We start from the raw sequence: 17,385 nt of genomic DNA, 5'->3' as shown, positions 1-17,385 counted from the left end.
TGAAGCACCCATCCGCATGATGAAGGTTAAAATAAGTTTAGTGGTCAAAACAATGGCAGCATTAGAGAGAAGGAAAACGTGTTTAGATTAGAGGTCAGGGGTTTTTGATGGTCTGTACCAGAGCTGAGTAAAGAAAAAAATCAAAGTACTGTTCTGGTACTTTCTGTGGGGGCCTCGGAGGAGAAACAGGCATAGCCTCCGGTCACATGAATAGAAAATGACCTCCCTGCGTGTTTTCCCTTCGGAGCGACTCATTTGCGTTTTCCCTGCCTGCGCTGAGGCTCATTGCGTGCTCGGATTTCCATACAGGTGCGTCTGCTCCGGCTCTCGTTTGACTGTCAAAGCAGGCGCTGGTGCTTTTTTTTTTTTTTCTCTCCGCCCCCGCAAGCATCCAGCTTTACCGGGGAGGAGCGCAGAGGAGTGCCTTTACGCAGCGGAGAGCCGACACACACACACGCATATACTCACACAGCCTCCTCCCCCCACCGACTCCGTACTCATCTACCGGTGAAACGCCACCGACTCCCGGCCCTGAACGGTCCTCGCCGCCGCTGAAGCCCGGTCTGCACCCGGCAGCGCACACACTCGAACAGCGGTCCTCTCCCCGGTAGGCCTGACGGTAAGAGCGGCTTTGTCATTCACACACGTTCACGACGAGGTACATTTATGTCCTTCCTTTATGAGAGGGAGGACAGAAGCTGCTGTAAAATGGGAGGAAGACCGTGATGGGGCTGTAGCATTGCCTGTAATTAAATGATGAAGGCCTTTTCATGGACCGGTTGGCTGGTGGAGAAGCGCAGCAGGATGGATGCTGGTGGTGGAAACCGGCACCGGCAGCCGACCTACTTAGATCCATTAAAAAGATGAAGAGCAGGAGGAGGGAGACAGCTTCCAGTAGAGAGGGCTTAACCGATCCATGATTGAACTCTCTGGCTGTGTCTTGCTGCTGTAATGTGGCCTGGGGCAGGGTGGGGCAGGGCACAAATAAGATAAGAACACGAGACCTGTTTTCTAACATTAAATATATTAAAATATCCTGAGGTGTCTTAAGAAAGAGACAACGCGTTTTACCCTGATTATTTACATTTAAATGGTGTAACTCGATCCTTTTTCTGGGAACAAGAGAGAGAAAAATGGAAAACAGTTCATGACCTGCTCTTCTTTTAAGAAATTCGCTCTGTGACTGTTTTTCTTTGTGCTTTCCGTCTCCACTAAACGAATCAGTTTATTCTTGCTCTAGTATAAACATTTTACATGTCAACAGGATTCAAATACAATGGATAAACCTAACAAAATGAGGAAAGCACAATTTTAATGTGGCGTCATATTTTCCCACTAGCGCTGTCCCATACTGCAAATTTTGGTACGATCCAATACCAAGTAAATACAGGGCCAGTATTGCCGATACCATTACCGATACTTTTAACCAATAAAGGCAGCTCGTGTAGGGCAGAGCAGTGTGGCATAATGTAAGAGTTGAATCAGATTTGCCAAATTCTCCACACGTTTTAATGATCACCAAATCACTGATTTTGAACTTTCCACAATAACGCGTTAACACAACAATAACACAACTTTAAGCTTTTTATGTATTTTGAAGACCTGGAATGTAAACGTGCTGAAATTTGCTCTAGGCTATAAATAAAATAGATGCGACAGTCAACACAAAGGTTGAGACATTTTTCATAGCGCATGTTTGAAGCATATATTTTCTTTTTTTTAAAAAGAGAGAATAGAAACAAAATATCAAATCCTGTTGCGGCAGTATCAATCTGATGCCAGTATCAGTGTTGGTATCGATACTATCAATATTTGGATCACTCCTCCCACCTCATTAATTAAGTCAAGCCCTTTTACTTATTTTACTTCTGATCATTTTACTGGCAGTCTCTCTGAAACCTGCTTCTCCATTATGTACATGGACACTGCTGTATGCCTAATCCCACACAAACCATCCTTCTGGAGTCAGAGGTCAACAGCCAGTAAAATCGTATTCATCCACAGCTGAAAATAGTCCACAACACGAGCGCAATTTACACCTGTTAGAGTAATGTTTGCAAAAAGTTGTGTTTATTAGTTTTTTTTTAAACGTGAGTTTTATTTTGAAAAATTAGAAAATAACACAACACTGGTTCTCTGTGCAGAGCTTATCCACGCAGTGAATTATGACTCAGAGCAGAAGCGACAACAAAAATACTCCCGCTTCAAAAAGGAGCTGGAGCAGGATCAGTCGGCTGCTTTTACTTCTTTTAGCACTCTAAAATTGGCGCAGTTGCAAAACAAAAACAAGCTTTAATCATCTGTGTAGTAGAGCTGTGCTCTTTCAGTCTCTGATCTGCGTGTGTGTGTTTGTGTGTATACACAACAGTAGCATCATGGAGGAGTGGGACATCCCACAGATGAAGCGCGAAGTGGAAAGCCTTCAGTATCAGCTGGCAATCAACAGAGAGAAATCTTCCATCACTGTCACTGAGTGAGTCCACCTGCTGCACACACACACACACTCGTTCCCTCTCTGTTCAGTACAGCGTGTGACCCGTTGCTGACCGTACGACTCTCTCTTTCTTTTATCTTTTTTTGTAGGCTGGTGAAATGGATCGAGGGATGTGTTTGTGAAGATCCATTTTTGAATCCGGAGCTCATGAGAGCCAATCCCTGGGTGGAGAAGGGCAAGTGTGTGATTCTCTAGCGGTCACACACACACACACACACACATACACACTCATATATATAAATATATACGCACGCACACACACACACACACACACACAATCACGGATGCATACAAACTGAAGGATGACGCACTGCACTAACTCACATGCTCGCTCACACACACGATCAGTGCTATCACCGCTTTTCTCTGAATGCTTTCTGTGGAGACGAGTGTATGTGTGAGTGTGCAGCACCGAGTAGCTTTCTAGAGGTTTGTTTTGATGAACAGCACCTTTTTATTGGCTCTTTACACTGTCAATCCAAATAAAGACTGTTTTGAATTTAACACGCATTGATTAAGATTCTTTCATATGATACAACAACAAGTGCAGCTGAGAATGAGACAGTAGCGTGTGTGTGCGCGTGTGTGTGTGCGCTACAGCAGATCTCTGATGTAAACATTTCGTCTGACAGCGTTGGACATGCCCTCATTAAACCGGAACCACACGTCACTGTTGCCCACTGCTGTCCCCATAGATAGATCTGCTCTCTTCTCACCTGCGGAGACACAAACAGGCTTTGAGTGCACTCATTCGGGTCCAAGTATTTTCATATTTGATTAAGCTGGTGGCTTTTTTCACAATGAATTAAAAAGTTCATACTTCAATTAATATAAATTTTCCAGTCCAAGTTTCTTAAACCAAAGAGTTTTCTGTCATTTCAGCTCAAACCAATGACTTTTACATCAATAAATCCCACAACAGAGCCGATGCTGATCTGTGTAACTAGTTTAGCTCCAGTTTCACACTAAGGGTGAATTCTTTTTTTTTTTCTTTTTTTTTTTTGGATGGAGGACTTGAGGAGGTGGAAATAAGTTATGAACATCATCAGCCTTCAACTTCCAGTGGAAAATTTGCAGTTAGGCAGCAACACTGTTTATTTACAGTTTATTTTTAACTTGTTCTGTTAGCTCTACTTTTGGTCTCCTTCTCCTGAGGAGCTAAATGCTAACTACTTGCTAACAGTGGTGTCTTCCAGTGAAAACAGCCGCCTGCTGTAGTGTAAAAACGACACTATGAGAGCAGTAAGGCTGAAGCCGCAAGTACAATAAAAATCTGATCCATCGGCGTAAATATCTGTGTATCTGTGGCTCAACATAAAGCTCTGTAAAGACGATGAAAGCTGCAGACTGATAATCATTTAATCCATAGCATCCTTTCACTCTCACACTGTTGTCACATTATTGCATAATTCAACTATGCACCCATCTAAAGTACTGATGCATACCGTTGACGCCACCAGATCCAAATTAGTGCTTCTCAGTCCTCTCCACAAACCGATCCAATCAAAATAAAAGTCTGGGAAGCATTACAGAGGATGTGGAGCTGTGCCTGTTTTAGTAAATAAATCCTGCTTTGACCTACAAATGACCACAGGTCTGCGTTTCCACCCTGATTACACTGCTCATCAATGCCCCTGATGGTGTGGTTTCAGGAGGGTTAGTGCTTTTAATGGGACTTTTTGGTCATACGGTAAATAAGACATGCACAGAGACATGTTACGGGTCCTGAGCTAACGATGATGCACTTTTCCAGAACTGCAGGAGGGGTGGAGATTTAATGTATTAAAACAGCAGTCACAGTTGCCTCCACTGACTCAAAAGCACCAGCAGGCTCAGAAATGACCTTGAAGAGTTTTATTAGCATCCAAGGGCTACAACTGCTACATCTCAGGAAAATGTAGTAAACTGATTTTGAGGAATGCTGGACACTATTATTAATGTACATTTTAGGAAATAAATATTAAGTATGTTTGTTCTATTGGCTGATGCATAAATATAAGGATCGCGCTGTGCAAAGTAGTTTGTTTGGCTAACAGAGATCTGATAATAAATGCAAGTGGTAACAGTGCTGGCAGTCCAGCAGCTCTGCCTGCAGACTGCAACAAAAACGCTTAATTACCAAAGTTACATAACACACATTAGTTGTTACCTCTGGTGCGTGTGGACCTGATGTGCTTCGAGGCATTAAGTATTAAAAAAAAATCAGAGCAGCCTGTGTTTTCCACATTTGAGATAAATGAAGTCAGGTACCTGTGTCTGATGATGGCTGTGGTCTCTGGGGTTTAGGGGCAACAGCTCGACCAAAGAAATCCACCTCAGGCTGCAGGACGCAAACACAACAACAAAGTGATGAGAAGGATGAAGTTAAACAGGAAGTTTCAAACGCTTTGTCCTCAATAACGAGGTCAATATCAGTGAACAATCACACACACACTCTCTCTCATTAGCGTAATTTCCCAGTTGTCTCCATCGGGGACTGTGACCCAGTGGCTTCTTATTAGCCTCGTTCCTGCCCTCTAGAGGGAACTATTATAACTCATCTAGGCTCAGTGCAGACAGGCTGCTCCACTCTGGCTCCACCAGCAGGCACCAACTAACACCCACATGTGTGAGGAGCACAGTGACCACACCCTGAACATACAGTAGAGTCTATAACAGTAAACATGTTACCGGCAGTGGAAACTTGAGCTCTGTGTTTTTTTTCTTTTGTGCAGTGCTGCGAAAAACTAAGCACACCTCATGACTCAGTAACTTTAGCAGCAATATTGAGGTTGAAGGCATTCAGAGGAGTTTGCATGACTCAGTGACTACAAGGTGACCATTTCCTGTGGTTGTAAAACCGCCTCAAACCATCACCCCTCCACCACCGTGCTTAACAGCTGGTGTGAGGTATTTGTGCCAATATATTGTGTTTGGTTTCAGCCAGAAATACGTTGTTCTTCCTAATAGACAACATTTCACCATGAAAGTGTGCCAAATGATAATCTTAAAGAATTAAAGAATAATCCCAGTGGATTATTTCAGATTTTTTTTTATGACAACATCACCAAAACAAAAGGCAAACATGTTGTGCAGCTAATGTGGACCAATCAGAAATTAGAGAAAATTTAAGATCAGTTTTGAACAAATAAACGAAGCCTGTATGTGGTTTATAAAGCTTTCTCCTACGGTAGTGCTTCTCCTCCCCCCCCCCCGGTGTCAGCTGGTATACACTCCCACCCCCATGAACTGTATAAGAGGGGGCACTTTCAAGTTAAAAAAATAACAAATAAATTATTTAAATAAAAGAAAAAAATAAGTGTTTTTTCTGTGTTCAGGCCAAAAATAACAACTACAAATCAGACCATATTATCAGGCAGTGTTGGTCCAGAGCAGCAGTGATTTTCCAGCAGCTAACAGCGTGTCAAAGTGTTTGTGCGCCTCACCCTGCTCTCCACTGTGGTCTGCTTGACGATGTTCTCCAGCCTCTGCTGGTGGTTCCTGCTTGCTTTAGGACCGGCGCTCTTTTTGTCCTCCGCTTTCTACGTCACACAGACACGGCGCATTACAAACACGTCACGTTAATTAGCACGCGCGGGGCCAGGTGCTACGCGTGCCCGAGTCTCACCGGTGCTGGGTTTCGCAGCAGCATCAGTTGCTCGGCCCTCCTCATCTTCTCCTGCTCCATCTCTCTGCTGATGGTTTGTTTGGCCTGGTACGTCAGCTGGCGGCGCGGAGGCAGGCCTGGAAACCTCACCACCTCCTCGACGCGCCTGGAAACCCGCAGTAAACACAAACAAATGAGACGCTCGTTGTTTACACGCAGTAAACACAAATGCACTTGTGATGCAACTGACACTCGGCTGAACCCTGTTAGATGACGAACAATAACAAAGAGCTTCCACTTCTGGTGCCGTGGTTGTTGTTTTGGTTTCCCCCCCCCAGAATAAAACCCAGAATCTCTCATTCTCTAAAACTTTAATCCTCTTACTGCTGATCTCCAACTCAATCCACACACACACACACACACACTCTCACTCACAGCCCTGTGGACCAATAAATACAATAAAAGCAGTCACACGGTTCAGTCGGCTATTTATTGTGGAATAGCGTTATGTCAACCGTGTTATCATTAGCATCTACATGTGCAGATATCATCTTTAACATCTGAATCCACACAATTCAACAGCAGTTCTGTAACAAACAATAAAAATGAACAACACTGGTTAAACTTCATATTACTAAAATCTAGCCGCAGGTTACTTTTAAATTCATTTTTAACCGTATTAGGACATATTAGGGATTTATAAGGACACACAGTCTTCTGCATGAAAGCAGACATCAGTTCTAGGGTTTATTTTAAATGACCTCTCCTCATCTTTCCCACTCTTCTTCCCTGCACATCTCCTCCTGCTCACAGCGTCCGACATGACCAATCACCAACTGCGGCCAAAAAGAGAGCAGTCCAATCAAATAATCTTGTCCTGCCTGAGCGCATCCGCTGTTTGTGATGTTAAATGTTTAGATCCACGGCTGCACTCTGTGCCTTTTATGCGTGAGATATCAGAGAGTGGAGTTGTGGTGCGCTTGAGAGGGCAGGTACAGAAAGGTGTAGATCAGCAGCAGCAGCAGCAGAGCCAGCACTAGAGGCAGGCCCCAGTCGTTGGTGACCAGCACTTCGTCACAGCGAGCCTGTAGAAAGGAGCCGTCCTGGGCGTCCCGCTGCTCCTCCACACGGGCCGGCATGGCTGAGGTAACAAGCTGGTTATCCCATTCTAACTGCAGCAGGCGCCGGCATCCTCAGAATCACAAAAATGAGGGTGAACATTAAGTAAAAGTCTCTCAAGTTAAAAATGCTCTTTTTCTTCTTTTATCCTTTCATTCCTCGACCTTTCAAAAGGCCACCTCGTCACTTACTGCCTACTAACCTATCTAACTTAAACCCGCCCCTCCTTCCATCCTCTCCTCCATTCACCTGCATCCAACGGTGAGGCTTTACTGCTTGCTACCCTGCTTCAACCACGACCATCACACACACACACACACGCCCACCAGGTGTTAAGGGGATTAATCTCTTAAGCCTCCATGCAGAGAACCACAGTGTGGACAAGAGCAGTGACCTTCAACACCCCTCAAACACACATCAGCTCTGCATGAGTCCAGTGTACAGTGGAGTCCAGCCAAGTGTGCGTACGTGTGCGTGTACTCACGGCTCCAGCACGTAGGTGTACTGTCCCTCTGGAGTGCGGTCCTGCCTGTAAGAGAGATTGTATGCCAGCATGGTGTCGATCAGCTCACGCATCTGCTCCTTCTCTCTGCTGCTGAACAGCTGTGGATTCACCTGAAAGAAGAATAAGAAACTTTGATGTCATGACCCACCCACATCTATCTAAGCAGACACAGAGGCTAAAACCTGGCATTTCAGGTCCTACATTTACAATGCTTTTTGTCAAATTTAATGTTTGATGTGCAAAATTTAGGTTTATAAGATCTGCACCATAAAACCATAGATTTGTTTTAAAAAAAGGCATCATCATCATTGCATTCTGCACATTTTGCACAGTTTTGGAGTTTGGGCTGAACATACAGGCATGTACCAAGGTTACAATGTAAGCTTTTACATACGGGCCGTAGTTTGGGACAGATGATGTCGAGAAGCAAGGTGAGGATATCGAGGGTCAGGCTGAGCTGACTGATCCTCGCTCTGATGCTTGCTGGGGTGTCGGCCAACATGGTGGACAGAGCGTTCTTGCAGCTGAGGAGCCGGGAGGAGGCCTGGACGGGACACAATAGTGACTGATCAGCAATGATGCCTTAAAAAAACCCAAACAAAAACGTGTTCTTCTCCTTTTATCACTTTTCCTTCGCACTGCTGCACAGGTGTGTGTAGGAGAGTCGTACCTCGTGCTGGCTGTGGGGATAGCTGATGCGGGGCACGTTCGTGTGGGCAAACAGGAAGTGAAATGTGATGGAAAGGAAGGGCAGGTATTTCATCAGAGAGAAGTTCTGCCCGTGCAGAATCACGTGGCTCAGCTTGTCTGAGAAGGCCAGCCAATCCAGCGCCTCGCACGCGCTCTGGAGGTTTGGGTCCCTCACACGCATGGACAGATAATTATCATACAGACCCTGAGGAAAAGAGATGTAATGCAACATTACACAGTGAACCATGAACTACTTTATATTCTGGAAACTTCCACATGAGTCAGTGCTCCTCCTCAGCTTTTCTGTACTGCTCATATTAAGCACGGTTAAAGTTTCAAACATTGAGGTCAGCGTGAGTTAAGAAATCCCTGTGAGCCAAAAACTCAGAAGCCCCACCCACCTGCTTTTCAAACCTTCTGTTTATGACAAGCAACCAATCAGAAGAGAGTCGGTTTAAAGGTGCAAGAGTTAAAGAAGCTCGTTTCAGACAATCGATGAGCTGAGGAGCGGCGTGAGGGCCCGATATAAGATAACAAGCAATTTGAAATGAGCAGAGCAGGTCCCATAGAGTTTCCTGTATTACCTGAGAAACCTTTTCATATTCTCCACTAGACGAAGCCAGATGCAAGATGTGCTGGAACCTGTGAGCTCCACTTCCCGAACCCGGTCCGTCCTCAAACCCCTCACCGACACGTTTCCTGAAAATAATGAATATTTATCAGTAATTTGCAACATATGGTCCTCTACACACCTCAAACACCTGCTGTACCTTTTATTTGTGCCAAAGATTTAACATTATCTTATGACTGTTTACGATGGTCTGGCGGTCGTTTGTTTTTCAGGAAATTCAGTTTTATTTATATAACACCAGCCACCTCAAGGTGCTTTATATTGTAAGGTAGAGACCCTGCAATCACATGACCGCCTGTGAGTAAGCACTTGGCAAGAGTGGGAAGGAAAAACTCCCTTTTAGCAGGACGAAACCTCTGGCAGAATCAGGCTCAGGGAGGGAAAAGAAAAGACACAGTGACTCGTTTCAAGGCTTCCTACGACTTTCACCTGCTTCAACTGAAGACTTTAAAAGACATTTTAATACTAAGCTCAGTTCATATGCGCTATGATTATCTTCAAGGTTTATCTATTTACTTAGTGATATTTGCATAATTTTCACACCCATAGGTGTGAATCGTCATCTCTCTCTCTGTGTTAGCCATGTGACAGACTGCTGGCCTGTCTCGGGGAACTCGCCGTACCGTTTTGTACGTGGTAACTGGAAGATTTCCTGCCATAGATGGAACAAGCCTTTGTTCTGGTCCTTCTGCCCCACAGAGATGCTCTGAATCGTCTTGCTGTCCAGCTGCTTGACGCCACGACTATGAAGGAACTGGACAGAAGCACAAACACATGTTTACACCGAATTCTTCACACTGGCTGTGCATCTGCCGGGCTTTCCTTCTCAGCCGCGGCACCCACCTGCAGCGTGTTGATGCAGGACCGGATGTCGTTGTCGGTCTTCTCGCACAGTGACATCAGGGTGCCCGTGTCTGCCTTCAGCCCCTGGCGGAGTGAGATCTGCAAACAGCGATTTCGTTTAAACAAGGATCAGCAGCGCGTGTCGAGATGTGTGCGTGCATCTGTGACTATGCTGACCTCTGCCAGTCTCTGTGCCAGGCGGGAAGGCTGAGTCTGTGGGAAAGCCAGGAGGAAAGCCTGCTGCCTGAGAGGCCGGAGAGCTGGGACATAACTTAAAAAGAAACAGATGACTTTAAAACGATAAAGAAGTAAAAATAAAGTAAAAACAAATAACAGGTATTCACAGTTCCCACTCTGCTGTTAATGCCACAGTTTCTCTTACAGGTCGTTACAGATGCAGATGATTGGTCGCAGTAAGATGGACTCCCTTTTCTTCTTCTTCTTCGCCGTCTCCGCGCCAGCCTCACCCCCGTGTCCGTCTTTCCTGTTCAGAACTGCCAGCAGTATGTTGATGGCGGCCTGCGGAGCACATCAAAGGGCAAGGCATTAAGAACGGCTGCGGTCAATTAGCTGCTCTTTACCAATTTAAAGCAGGAGTGTACCGCAGGTGCTCCGTCAATCTCATCGATAATGAGGCAGTTCGGCCTCTCATTGGCTCCCAAAACGGACTTCATCTGTGTTGCTGTGTCGATGCGTTTCTGGAACACCTCGGCGCTGCGATCGTCACTGCACAAACATCAACAACGCCAAGTGAGGCTGTGAAGGAGGAGGATGACAGTAAACCTGCCATCTCCATGACTTACTGCCACTATCTGCTCACTTATTATTATTGTGACTAACCTGGCATTGATTTCAACCACGTTGTACCCAGCATGCTTTGCAATGACATGAGCCAGGGTGGTCTTCCCCAAACCTGGAGGACCGGATAGCAACGCCACCTGGAGAGAGGCCAAAATAAATCACACCGTGTGTAAAAGCCAGGTAATCAAATGCAAACAGATGTGACAGATGTGCAGCTTTTAGACCTTAAATTTGGGTCGTTTGTACTGGTCCAGTTCTGCCTCCAGCAGCTCCTCGGTCACCTCAATCTTGCTCTTGAAGCGATTTTGATTCTGATTTCCTTGATTGGGTTTAAATGCGTTCTGATTGGCAGCCTGTCTGTCGGATCGGGCAGGGCGGGACTTCCTCTCTCTTCCAAACACTACGGTGTCCCACAGCTTCAGCCACTTGAGCAGACAGCGGTTGGTGAACTGAACGACACAAGACGCGCCACATCAACAAGCCGCCTCCACAAAGACTTTAGAATAAGCCTTCCTCCTTAAAGTCACACAGAAACACTGCACATCACTTACATCGTCGCTGAGCAGCTCTGTGTAGTGACGCGGTGAAAATCTGTCCACCCACAGCCGAGATGCTCGGCCCTCTGTGTCCTCTGGATCCTCGTTTTCTTCATCTTCTGGGTTTTCAGACTCAACTAACGCGTCGTTTACACTGCTGGAATGTGACATAAACACAAAAACGCAGTTAAAACTCCTGCTCGTGTATGTAAACTCAGTCTTGATGTGTCTCAAACGAATGAGATTGTGGATACTAGAGGGAAATGAGCTTCTTCCAACAGGTGGCTTGATGCTCCCTTAGAGATGGGGTGAGGAGTTCAGTTGTACAGGTCAAAGCAGAGTGGTTACTCCTCCGCATCAAAAGGAGCCTGTTGATGTGGTTTGGGTATATCAGACTGAGGGAAGACCTCGGGCCAGAGCCAGGACAGGCTGGAGAAATGATGTCTCTTGGTTTCCCCCCAGGCGAGCTGGAAGAGGTGGCTGGGGAGAGGGAGGTCTAATTTTCCCCTCTGAGACTGATACTCCCGTGCCCCGGATAAGCGGCAGATAATGGATGGATAGATCACACAGCACTTATTCTGTGCACTTCAACCACTCCATCTACCCCATATCACACGACCCATATAGAATCACAAACTACATAACGTGCTTGTGTTTGGACTGTGGGAGAAAGGCTGAGGAAACCCACTCAGGGACATCAGGTGGGATGTAAACCAAGAACTTGCTGTGAGGCGACACCGCTAACCACTCCACCACTCACGCCATCTTATCAGTCTCAGCTGATGTTTTCTGTTTTTGTTATTTTACAACCAGCCCAGTCTGTGTCCTCTTTTGAGCCCCACATGAGTGTGTTGATGTCTGTGAGTGAAACAGGAAGTGAGTTACCTGGCTAACAGCTCTGTAAGACGCTGCGATTCCTCCACAACCTGTTGGTGGCGCTGCAAGATTTCAAAGGAACACGAGACATTGATGTGACTTTACAATAATTGTATGTTCTGCTATTAATGTAAGGGCTACAGCGCCTACATTATATCACACATTTTCAAATGAATTATATTTATAGGCTTTTGTCACACTGGAAATCTAAACGCTCTTATTCTTAGATCTTCCATAACGAGACGAGCAGATGAAAAGTCCCTCTACTACGTGCTGTAGCTATGAGAGCTGTACATGTAGAAAAACTGCTAAGTAAGCTACTCTTCTATATCTCCCAGTCCTTCAACTTAGCCCCTGTTGTGCAGAATTAAAAAGTTAACGATGACAAAGTGAAGCAGAGCATTAAAAAGCATGAAAGCTGTCCACTGAAGCTGCGCTTTGTGTTCTTCATTCATGCTTCTTTGAGCTTTGAGGAAAGCTGATGCTGCGACAACTGAATATGTGAAGATTATTTCTTGGGTTTCTTCATCTTCTTATTAGCATTTAGCCATTAGATTAACACAGAACACTAGCCAATCAGAGTTAGGGTCGGGACTTCGTGGTCTCTGTAAGTAGCGTGATGATGAGATTTCTTAATTTGCTTTTAAGTTTATACTTTAAGCACATCTAAGGTCATCTTTGAGGTCAATATTAATTCTATTAATAGATTTCAATATAAATCCACTTTTTTTTTAAATGAACACAATTTTAGTGGATAAAAAATATTCTTGGTAGATGCATTTTTTAACACTGGGTGCAGGGAAGGTAATGAGTCACTCACCCTGTCTGCTTCTTGCTCTCTCAGCAGTCCTATCGGCACTGCCAGCAGCCCCAGTCCACCCTGGGAGTTTGGTACTATTCTGGAGTCTGCTGTCTGAAGAGACACATGGAAATGTAGAGAGAAATAGAAATATTAACCAAACTCTGGAAGCTGCAGCTGCTGCACATGCTGCCTGTGCGAAATTCAGCCTCACGGATAAATAACCGGGGGGCATTTAACCTTTGTCTCTGCGTTCTCTTTCTGTCGGAGGTAGACCCGATTCCCAGACGAGTCCGTCACACTGATGTAGTCTCCCTCTAAAGGAGGTCGCTTCAGCACACGCAGGGATGCCGGCGCCGCTGTGGGAGGTCGCTGTGGAGTCAGTGGAATCTCAGCAAAGCCGCTGATATCCAGCACAGCAGGGATAGAGCTGGAACACAAAACATGTTCAGAAGTCTCAGATTTATATTAAAGGCTGAAATCACGCTTTTGTACAAGTATGATTTTAAAATAACAATTTTATCGTGCAGGTTATTGTTATGCCCATCTCCACGTACAACAATCCCATCAAGGACAAAAACAGAAACTGCTTAAATATGATGGAAAAAAGACGACTGCATTCAGCACCAGCTACATCTGCTCCTCAGGCACCTGTGCGCCGCTGTGCCCCCAGCAATACTCGCCACTTTGCTTCAAATGACTGTCATGTATTGTTTTTAAGTGCATCTTACTTGTGTGTGAGTTTCTGCATTAAAATGTATTTCCGCTAGAAATGTTTGGGATTTTTAGGAACATCTTTTTGCTCCGGTATCAATTGAAAGAGATGCAGATGAATGTTAATATAATACATGTCTATTATTGATCTCAATACAATAGTTCAATAAAATCGCCACAATATAACAAAGCAAATGAGCTCAATAAGTAAAAATCAAGGTAAAAATAAAACATAAATAAATAAAACACATTGAAGGTGTCTCTGAGTAAAACAGGTCAAATTCAATGATGCTAAACAAATCATTTAAAAAAAAAAACTACCTGATGGCGTGAGAGGGCTCATAGTGCTCTGGAGAGGATGGCGGTGTGATGTCATCACTCAGTGAAGGGACTTTGCTCTCTTGAACTTGTGCTGCGTTGAACAGTCGCTTGACCACACCAACGTCCTGCTTCTGTCGCTTTGCCTTTGGAGCTGGAAGAGGCAGGCTTAGATTAAAGCTGCAAATTAGACAGGTGTAAAAATACAGGTGCACCCCGAGGGTGAACTCACTGATGGGCTGATTGTCCAGCAGGTGCTCTATATCCGAGATGTCGTCTCCTGGACCCTGACTGTGGCGTTTCCCCGGCTTGCAAGTTTCGTCTACGATGTTAAAGCACACATAAAATCATACATTAATTACTTCCTGGAGACTTAACCCTAACTTTATCTATCTTAACTTTATCACCACCCTCCTCCTGAGCCTGACCGATTTGCTATCAGACCAGTATGGCTGTTTGCTGATCAGCTGACAAATGAAGAGGATGAAGAAGTGGTAGAAACACCCTTCAACCATGTTATAGGTGCTGAAGTTGCAAAGTCTGTCCTCAGAGGGCGCTCTGCAACTTCCCTGTTCCCAGCATGTTTATATAGCCACAAACAGCCAGCTGAGCAGTCCGTCTTTATGGGGTCACGGGGGTTGGAGACAGAGAGCACTCACATGTACAATTTAAAATGAACCAAACTGCATGTCTTTGGACTTTGTCAACCAGTTCTCGTGTTATCGCATTTCAGAATTTATTTTATATTCTACTCTGGTTTATAAACGTAACAATACATACAAATAATACAGTTTGACAAAGGGTTAGGTATTGTATATAGCTATGAATAAGTATGAATTAATGATGTCAGAATCACGAACAACTGTACCACTGTGTGGTAAATGATTACTTTAAACTCTTCTCATTAATATGGGGAATTATTAGGGATAATAATGGAGCAGATTACATACATCTTCTGATGTGTGGAGCCTGTTTCATCAGAATAGACAAAGGACTAAACAAAGAATTTAGTTATAAGTCTTATTCAAATACCACATAGTATGTATAATCATGGAGTTCACACACCCATTGAGGGAATAATAAACCAAACAGAGACAAAAGTCAGCATTTTCTTGGATGTATAGTCCTGAACAGAACAGCACCATCAGTGAGGTGTCAGAGGGGTCCGAATTAGTTTTGCTGGATGATGATAATGTTAACTTCACTTGATTTATCTGGTGTTGCTAGTCCGGTTTCCTCTGCAGTTATCTGCTGGTGTAGGAGCATCTGAAACTGTGACACCAAGAAACTGAATAGGCTGACTGGGAAGGCCAAGGCTGTGCTGGGGAGTCACTGGTCTGGCTGAAATGACCAAAATGCATAAGAAAAAGAGCATTCAGGCCCCTTTTTTCCTTCGTTTTTCATAGCATAGCTTCAACAAAGTGATGGAAACATTCCTTAGAGATTTTGGTCCATATTGACATGAAAGCATCGCAGTTGCTGCAGATTTGTCAGCTGTAGATCGATGATGAGAATCTTGTGTTCCACCACAAGCTAATGGATTGCAGAGAGGCCATTCGAATGCAGAGAACTCGCTGTCATGGTCAAGAAACCGGTTTGAGAGCATCTGTGCTTTTGTGGTAATTGTGTTATCTTGCCAGGAGCAGACATCAGATGATGCGCATACCATAGTCATAAAGGGATGGACATGGTCAGCAACAACACTCAGATTCTCTGCGGTGTTTAAATTATACTCAGAAGTATGCCAAGAAAATATATCACACTACATTTCACATTCACCAGCCTTAATCATGGATGGATCTATGTTTGTCTATGTTTATGAGTAAAGTCTGGCCCTATAATTTGAACACAGCAACTGAAGTCACAGCAGAGAACATTTTTCCAGTCTTCTACTCTCCAGTTATGATGAGCCCGTGTGAAGTGCAGCCTCATTTTCCCGTTATTAGTGCAAATTCAAATTTTTATTTGTCACGTACACAGTCATACACAGTACGATATGTAGTGAAATGCTTGGACAATTATTATTATTAGTTATTAGTTCACAGAAGTGAAGTCTGCAGTAGCACATCTGCATCGAGGTTTGATGCAGATCTGCAGAGATTCTCTTCTGCATACCTTGTTGTAATAACAATAATACAAATAACAACTTATCTCCCTATCAGCTCAGAGCAGTCGGCCCCTTCTCCTCTGACCTCTGGCATCAAAAAGGCACAGAGAAAACTGCCACTGGGTATTTTCTCTTTTTGGGCCATTCTCTGTAAACCCTGAATATGGCTGTGCAGGAAATCCCCAGTAGATCAGCAGTTTCTGGAATACATGACCGTGTTTACATGCCTAAATGCATTCAATTGATACGACGTGACTAGCTGGTTAGATATGTGTGTTCACATATCTACACATATACTGTATATTAATAACCTATTTTTTACTTTTATAAAGTCACAGCTACACATATCTAGATGTGTGCGTTCACATATCTACATATACGGGTGAGTGTATAATCACTGCCTCTAAGTCTTATTTGCAAACTCTACTTTTTATTGCACCTGTACAGATATCTCAAACTCTATTTTCATTATATTTATTATTTTTCTTTATCTTGTGCTATTATGTTGTAGCTTGAATGTATGCACTTCTATTTCTTTTTATTCTACCCGGAGTCTGTTTTTGTTGCGTTTTGCTCGATCCGAACTCACTGACACAGCTTTCCCAAAGATCCTGAAAGCCATTTAAACGCACCTCAAGAGCCGCACTGTTCAAAAGCAAAGCAGCCCTAAATTAAGTCTACTCCTAAACAAAAACTCCACTTTTCTACGACGGTTTCCGAGAAGTAGCTCGGCGATTTAACAGTTGAATCATAGGCTAGCTACCCTTTTGGTAACTTGAGTGTTTTGGACTCACCCTCCATCTCAGCCAGCACCTCCAGCTCGTCGGCAAACTGCTCCTCGAAGTCGTCGTGTACCTCGAACAGTTCATCGTATTCGTCCATTTTGCCTGGTCCGATAAAACCCGAGACACGGCGGCTAAATAATCAGGAAAAATATATTTCCCCCGATAGCTTCTTTCTCAGCTTCGACAGTAGCTTTGGCACAGTCGTGTTCCCGGCAAATTTTTTGTTATGAAGTATTACATCCGGGTAAGTCCGTTGCCCTCACTCCTGATTGGCTATCGCAGTTCTTTCCTATTTCCCGTCATACACTACTTAGCTAAATGATCTGAATATCTGAAAAAAAATGCCGACATTTCCCTGTAACAGTGCGACTAAATGTGTGCCAAGCTGTCTCCCTTAAAGCAGAATCGTTTCAATTTCAAATAGATAAACCTTGTTTCTGCTTGTTTGACCAGAGGGTGGCGCTGTCACTTCTCTTTAGTGACATAGCTCGGATGTGTTCATTTCCTGCCCGATTCAGATAATATTTTTTGCGCATATACCTTTGAAGTTGCTTCTTTGACATTTTAATTTGGATTAATTT

At 44.2% G+C, this 17,385-nt stretch overlaps 2 protein-coding genes across 3 annotated transcripts; one reads left to right on the top strand and one right to left on the bottom strand.

Annotated features, from left to right (window-relative positions):
* The first annotated feature begins 309 nt into the window (after positions 1-309).
* On the top strand, positions 310-2,776 carry gng13a (guanine nucleotide binding protein (G protein), gamma 13a). Its single transcript, XM_085409468.1, has 3 exons — positions 310-619; positions 2,369-2,473; positions 2,584-2,776. Exons 2-3 carry the CDS (start codon positions 2,376-2,378, stop codon positions 2,687-2,689), a joined length of 204 nt encoding a protein of 67 aa, XP_085265594.1. The 5' UTR covers positions 310-619; positions 2,369-2,375; the 3' UTR covers positions 2,690-2,776.
* On the bottom strand, positions 2,635-17,049 carry chtf18 (CTF18, chromosome transmission fidelity factor 18 homolog (S. cerevisiae)). 2 transcript variants are annotated; one of them, XM_085409465.1, is made up of 22 exons: positions 16,814-17,049; positions 14,145-14,234; positions 13,916-14,066; positions 13,121-13,310; positions 12,902-12,994; positions 12,091-12,143; positions 11,221-11,362; positions 10,894-11,118; positions 10,709-10,806; positions 10,471-10,594; positions 10,251-10,387; positions 10,046-10,139; positions 9,869-9,967; positions 9,649-9,779; positions 8,979-9,093; positions 8,375-8,599; positions 8,099-8,248; positions 7,684-7,814; positions 6,102-6,246; positions 5,920-6,015; positions 4,745-4,814; positions 2,635-3,210 (listed from the first exon to the last, which is right to left on the bottom strand). In XM_085409465.1, exons 1-22 carry the CDS (start codon positions 16,899-16,901, stop codon positions 3,089-3,091), a joined length of 2,769 nt encoding a protein of 922 aa, XP_085265591.1. In that variant the 5' UTR covers positions 16,902-17,049; the 3' UTR covers positions 2,635-3,088. The 2 variants fall into 2 exon arrangements, with proteins under 2 accessions (XP_085265591.1, XP_085265592.1); XM_085409466.1 differs by lacking the exons at positions 2,635-3,210; positions 4,745-4,814; positions 5,920-6,015; positions 6,102-6,246 and adding an exon at positions 6,312-7,272.
* Positions 17,050-17,385: the final 336 nt, after the last annotated feature.

The sequence above is a fragment of the Rhamphochromis longiceps genome, linkage group LG6, assembly GCF_057381845.1.
Source record: "Rhamphochromis longiceps isolate RC_006_pf linkage group LG6, R_longiceps_female_GT1.1, whole genome shotgun sequence".
Classification (NCBI taxonomy): domain Eukaryota; kingdom Metazoa; phylum Chordata; class Actinopteri; order Cichliformes; family Cichlidae; genus Rhamphochromis; species Rhamphochromis longiceps.
Note: the sequence above shows the minus strand (reverse complement) of the source record. Positions and strands in the feature narration are given on the sequence as shown.

Excerpts from the sequence above, each read along its gene's own strand:
- chtf18 (XM_085409465.1), bottom strand. The coding sequence starts at position 16,901 with ATGGACGAATACGATGAACTGTTCGAGGTACACGACGACTTCGAGGAG. Across the intron at positions 11,119-11,220 it reads CAGAGCTGCTCAGCGACGAT|TTCACCAACCGCTGTCTGCT; the intron begins GTAAGTGATGTG and ends TGTGTCGTTCAG. Across the intron at positions 3,211-4,744 it reads ACAGCCATCATCAGACACAG|GTGAGAAGAGAGCAGATCTA; the intron begins GTACCTGACTTC and ends GTGTCTCCGCAG.
- gng13a (XM_085409468.1), top strand. The coding sequence starts at position 2,376 with ATGGAGGAGTGGGACATCCCACAGATGAAGCGCGAAGTGGAAAGCCTT. Across the intron at positions 2,474-2,583 it reads TCTTCCATCACTGTCACTGA|GCTGGTGAAATGGATCGAGG; the intron begins GTGAGTCCACCT and ends CTTTTTTTGTAG.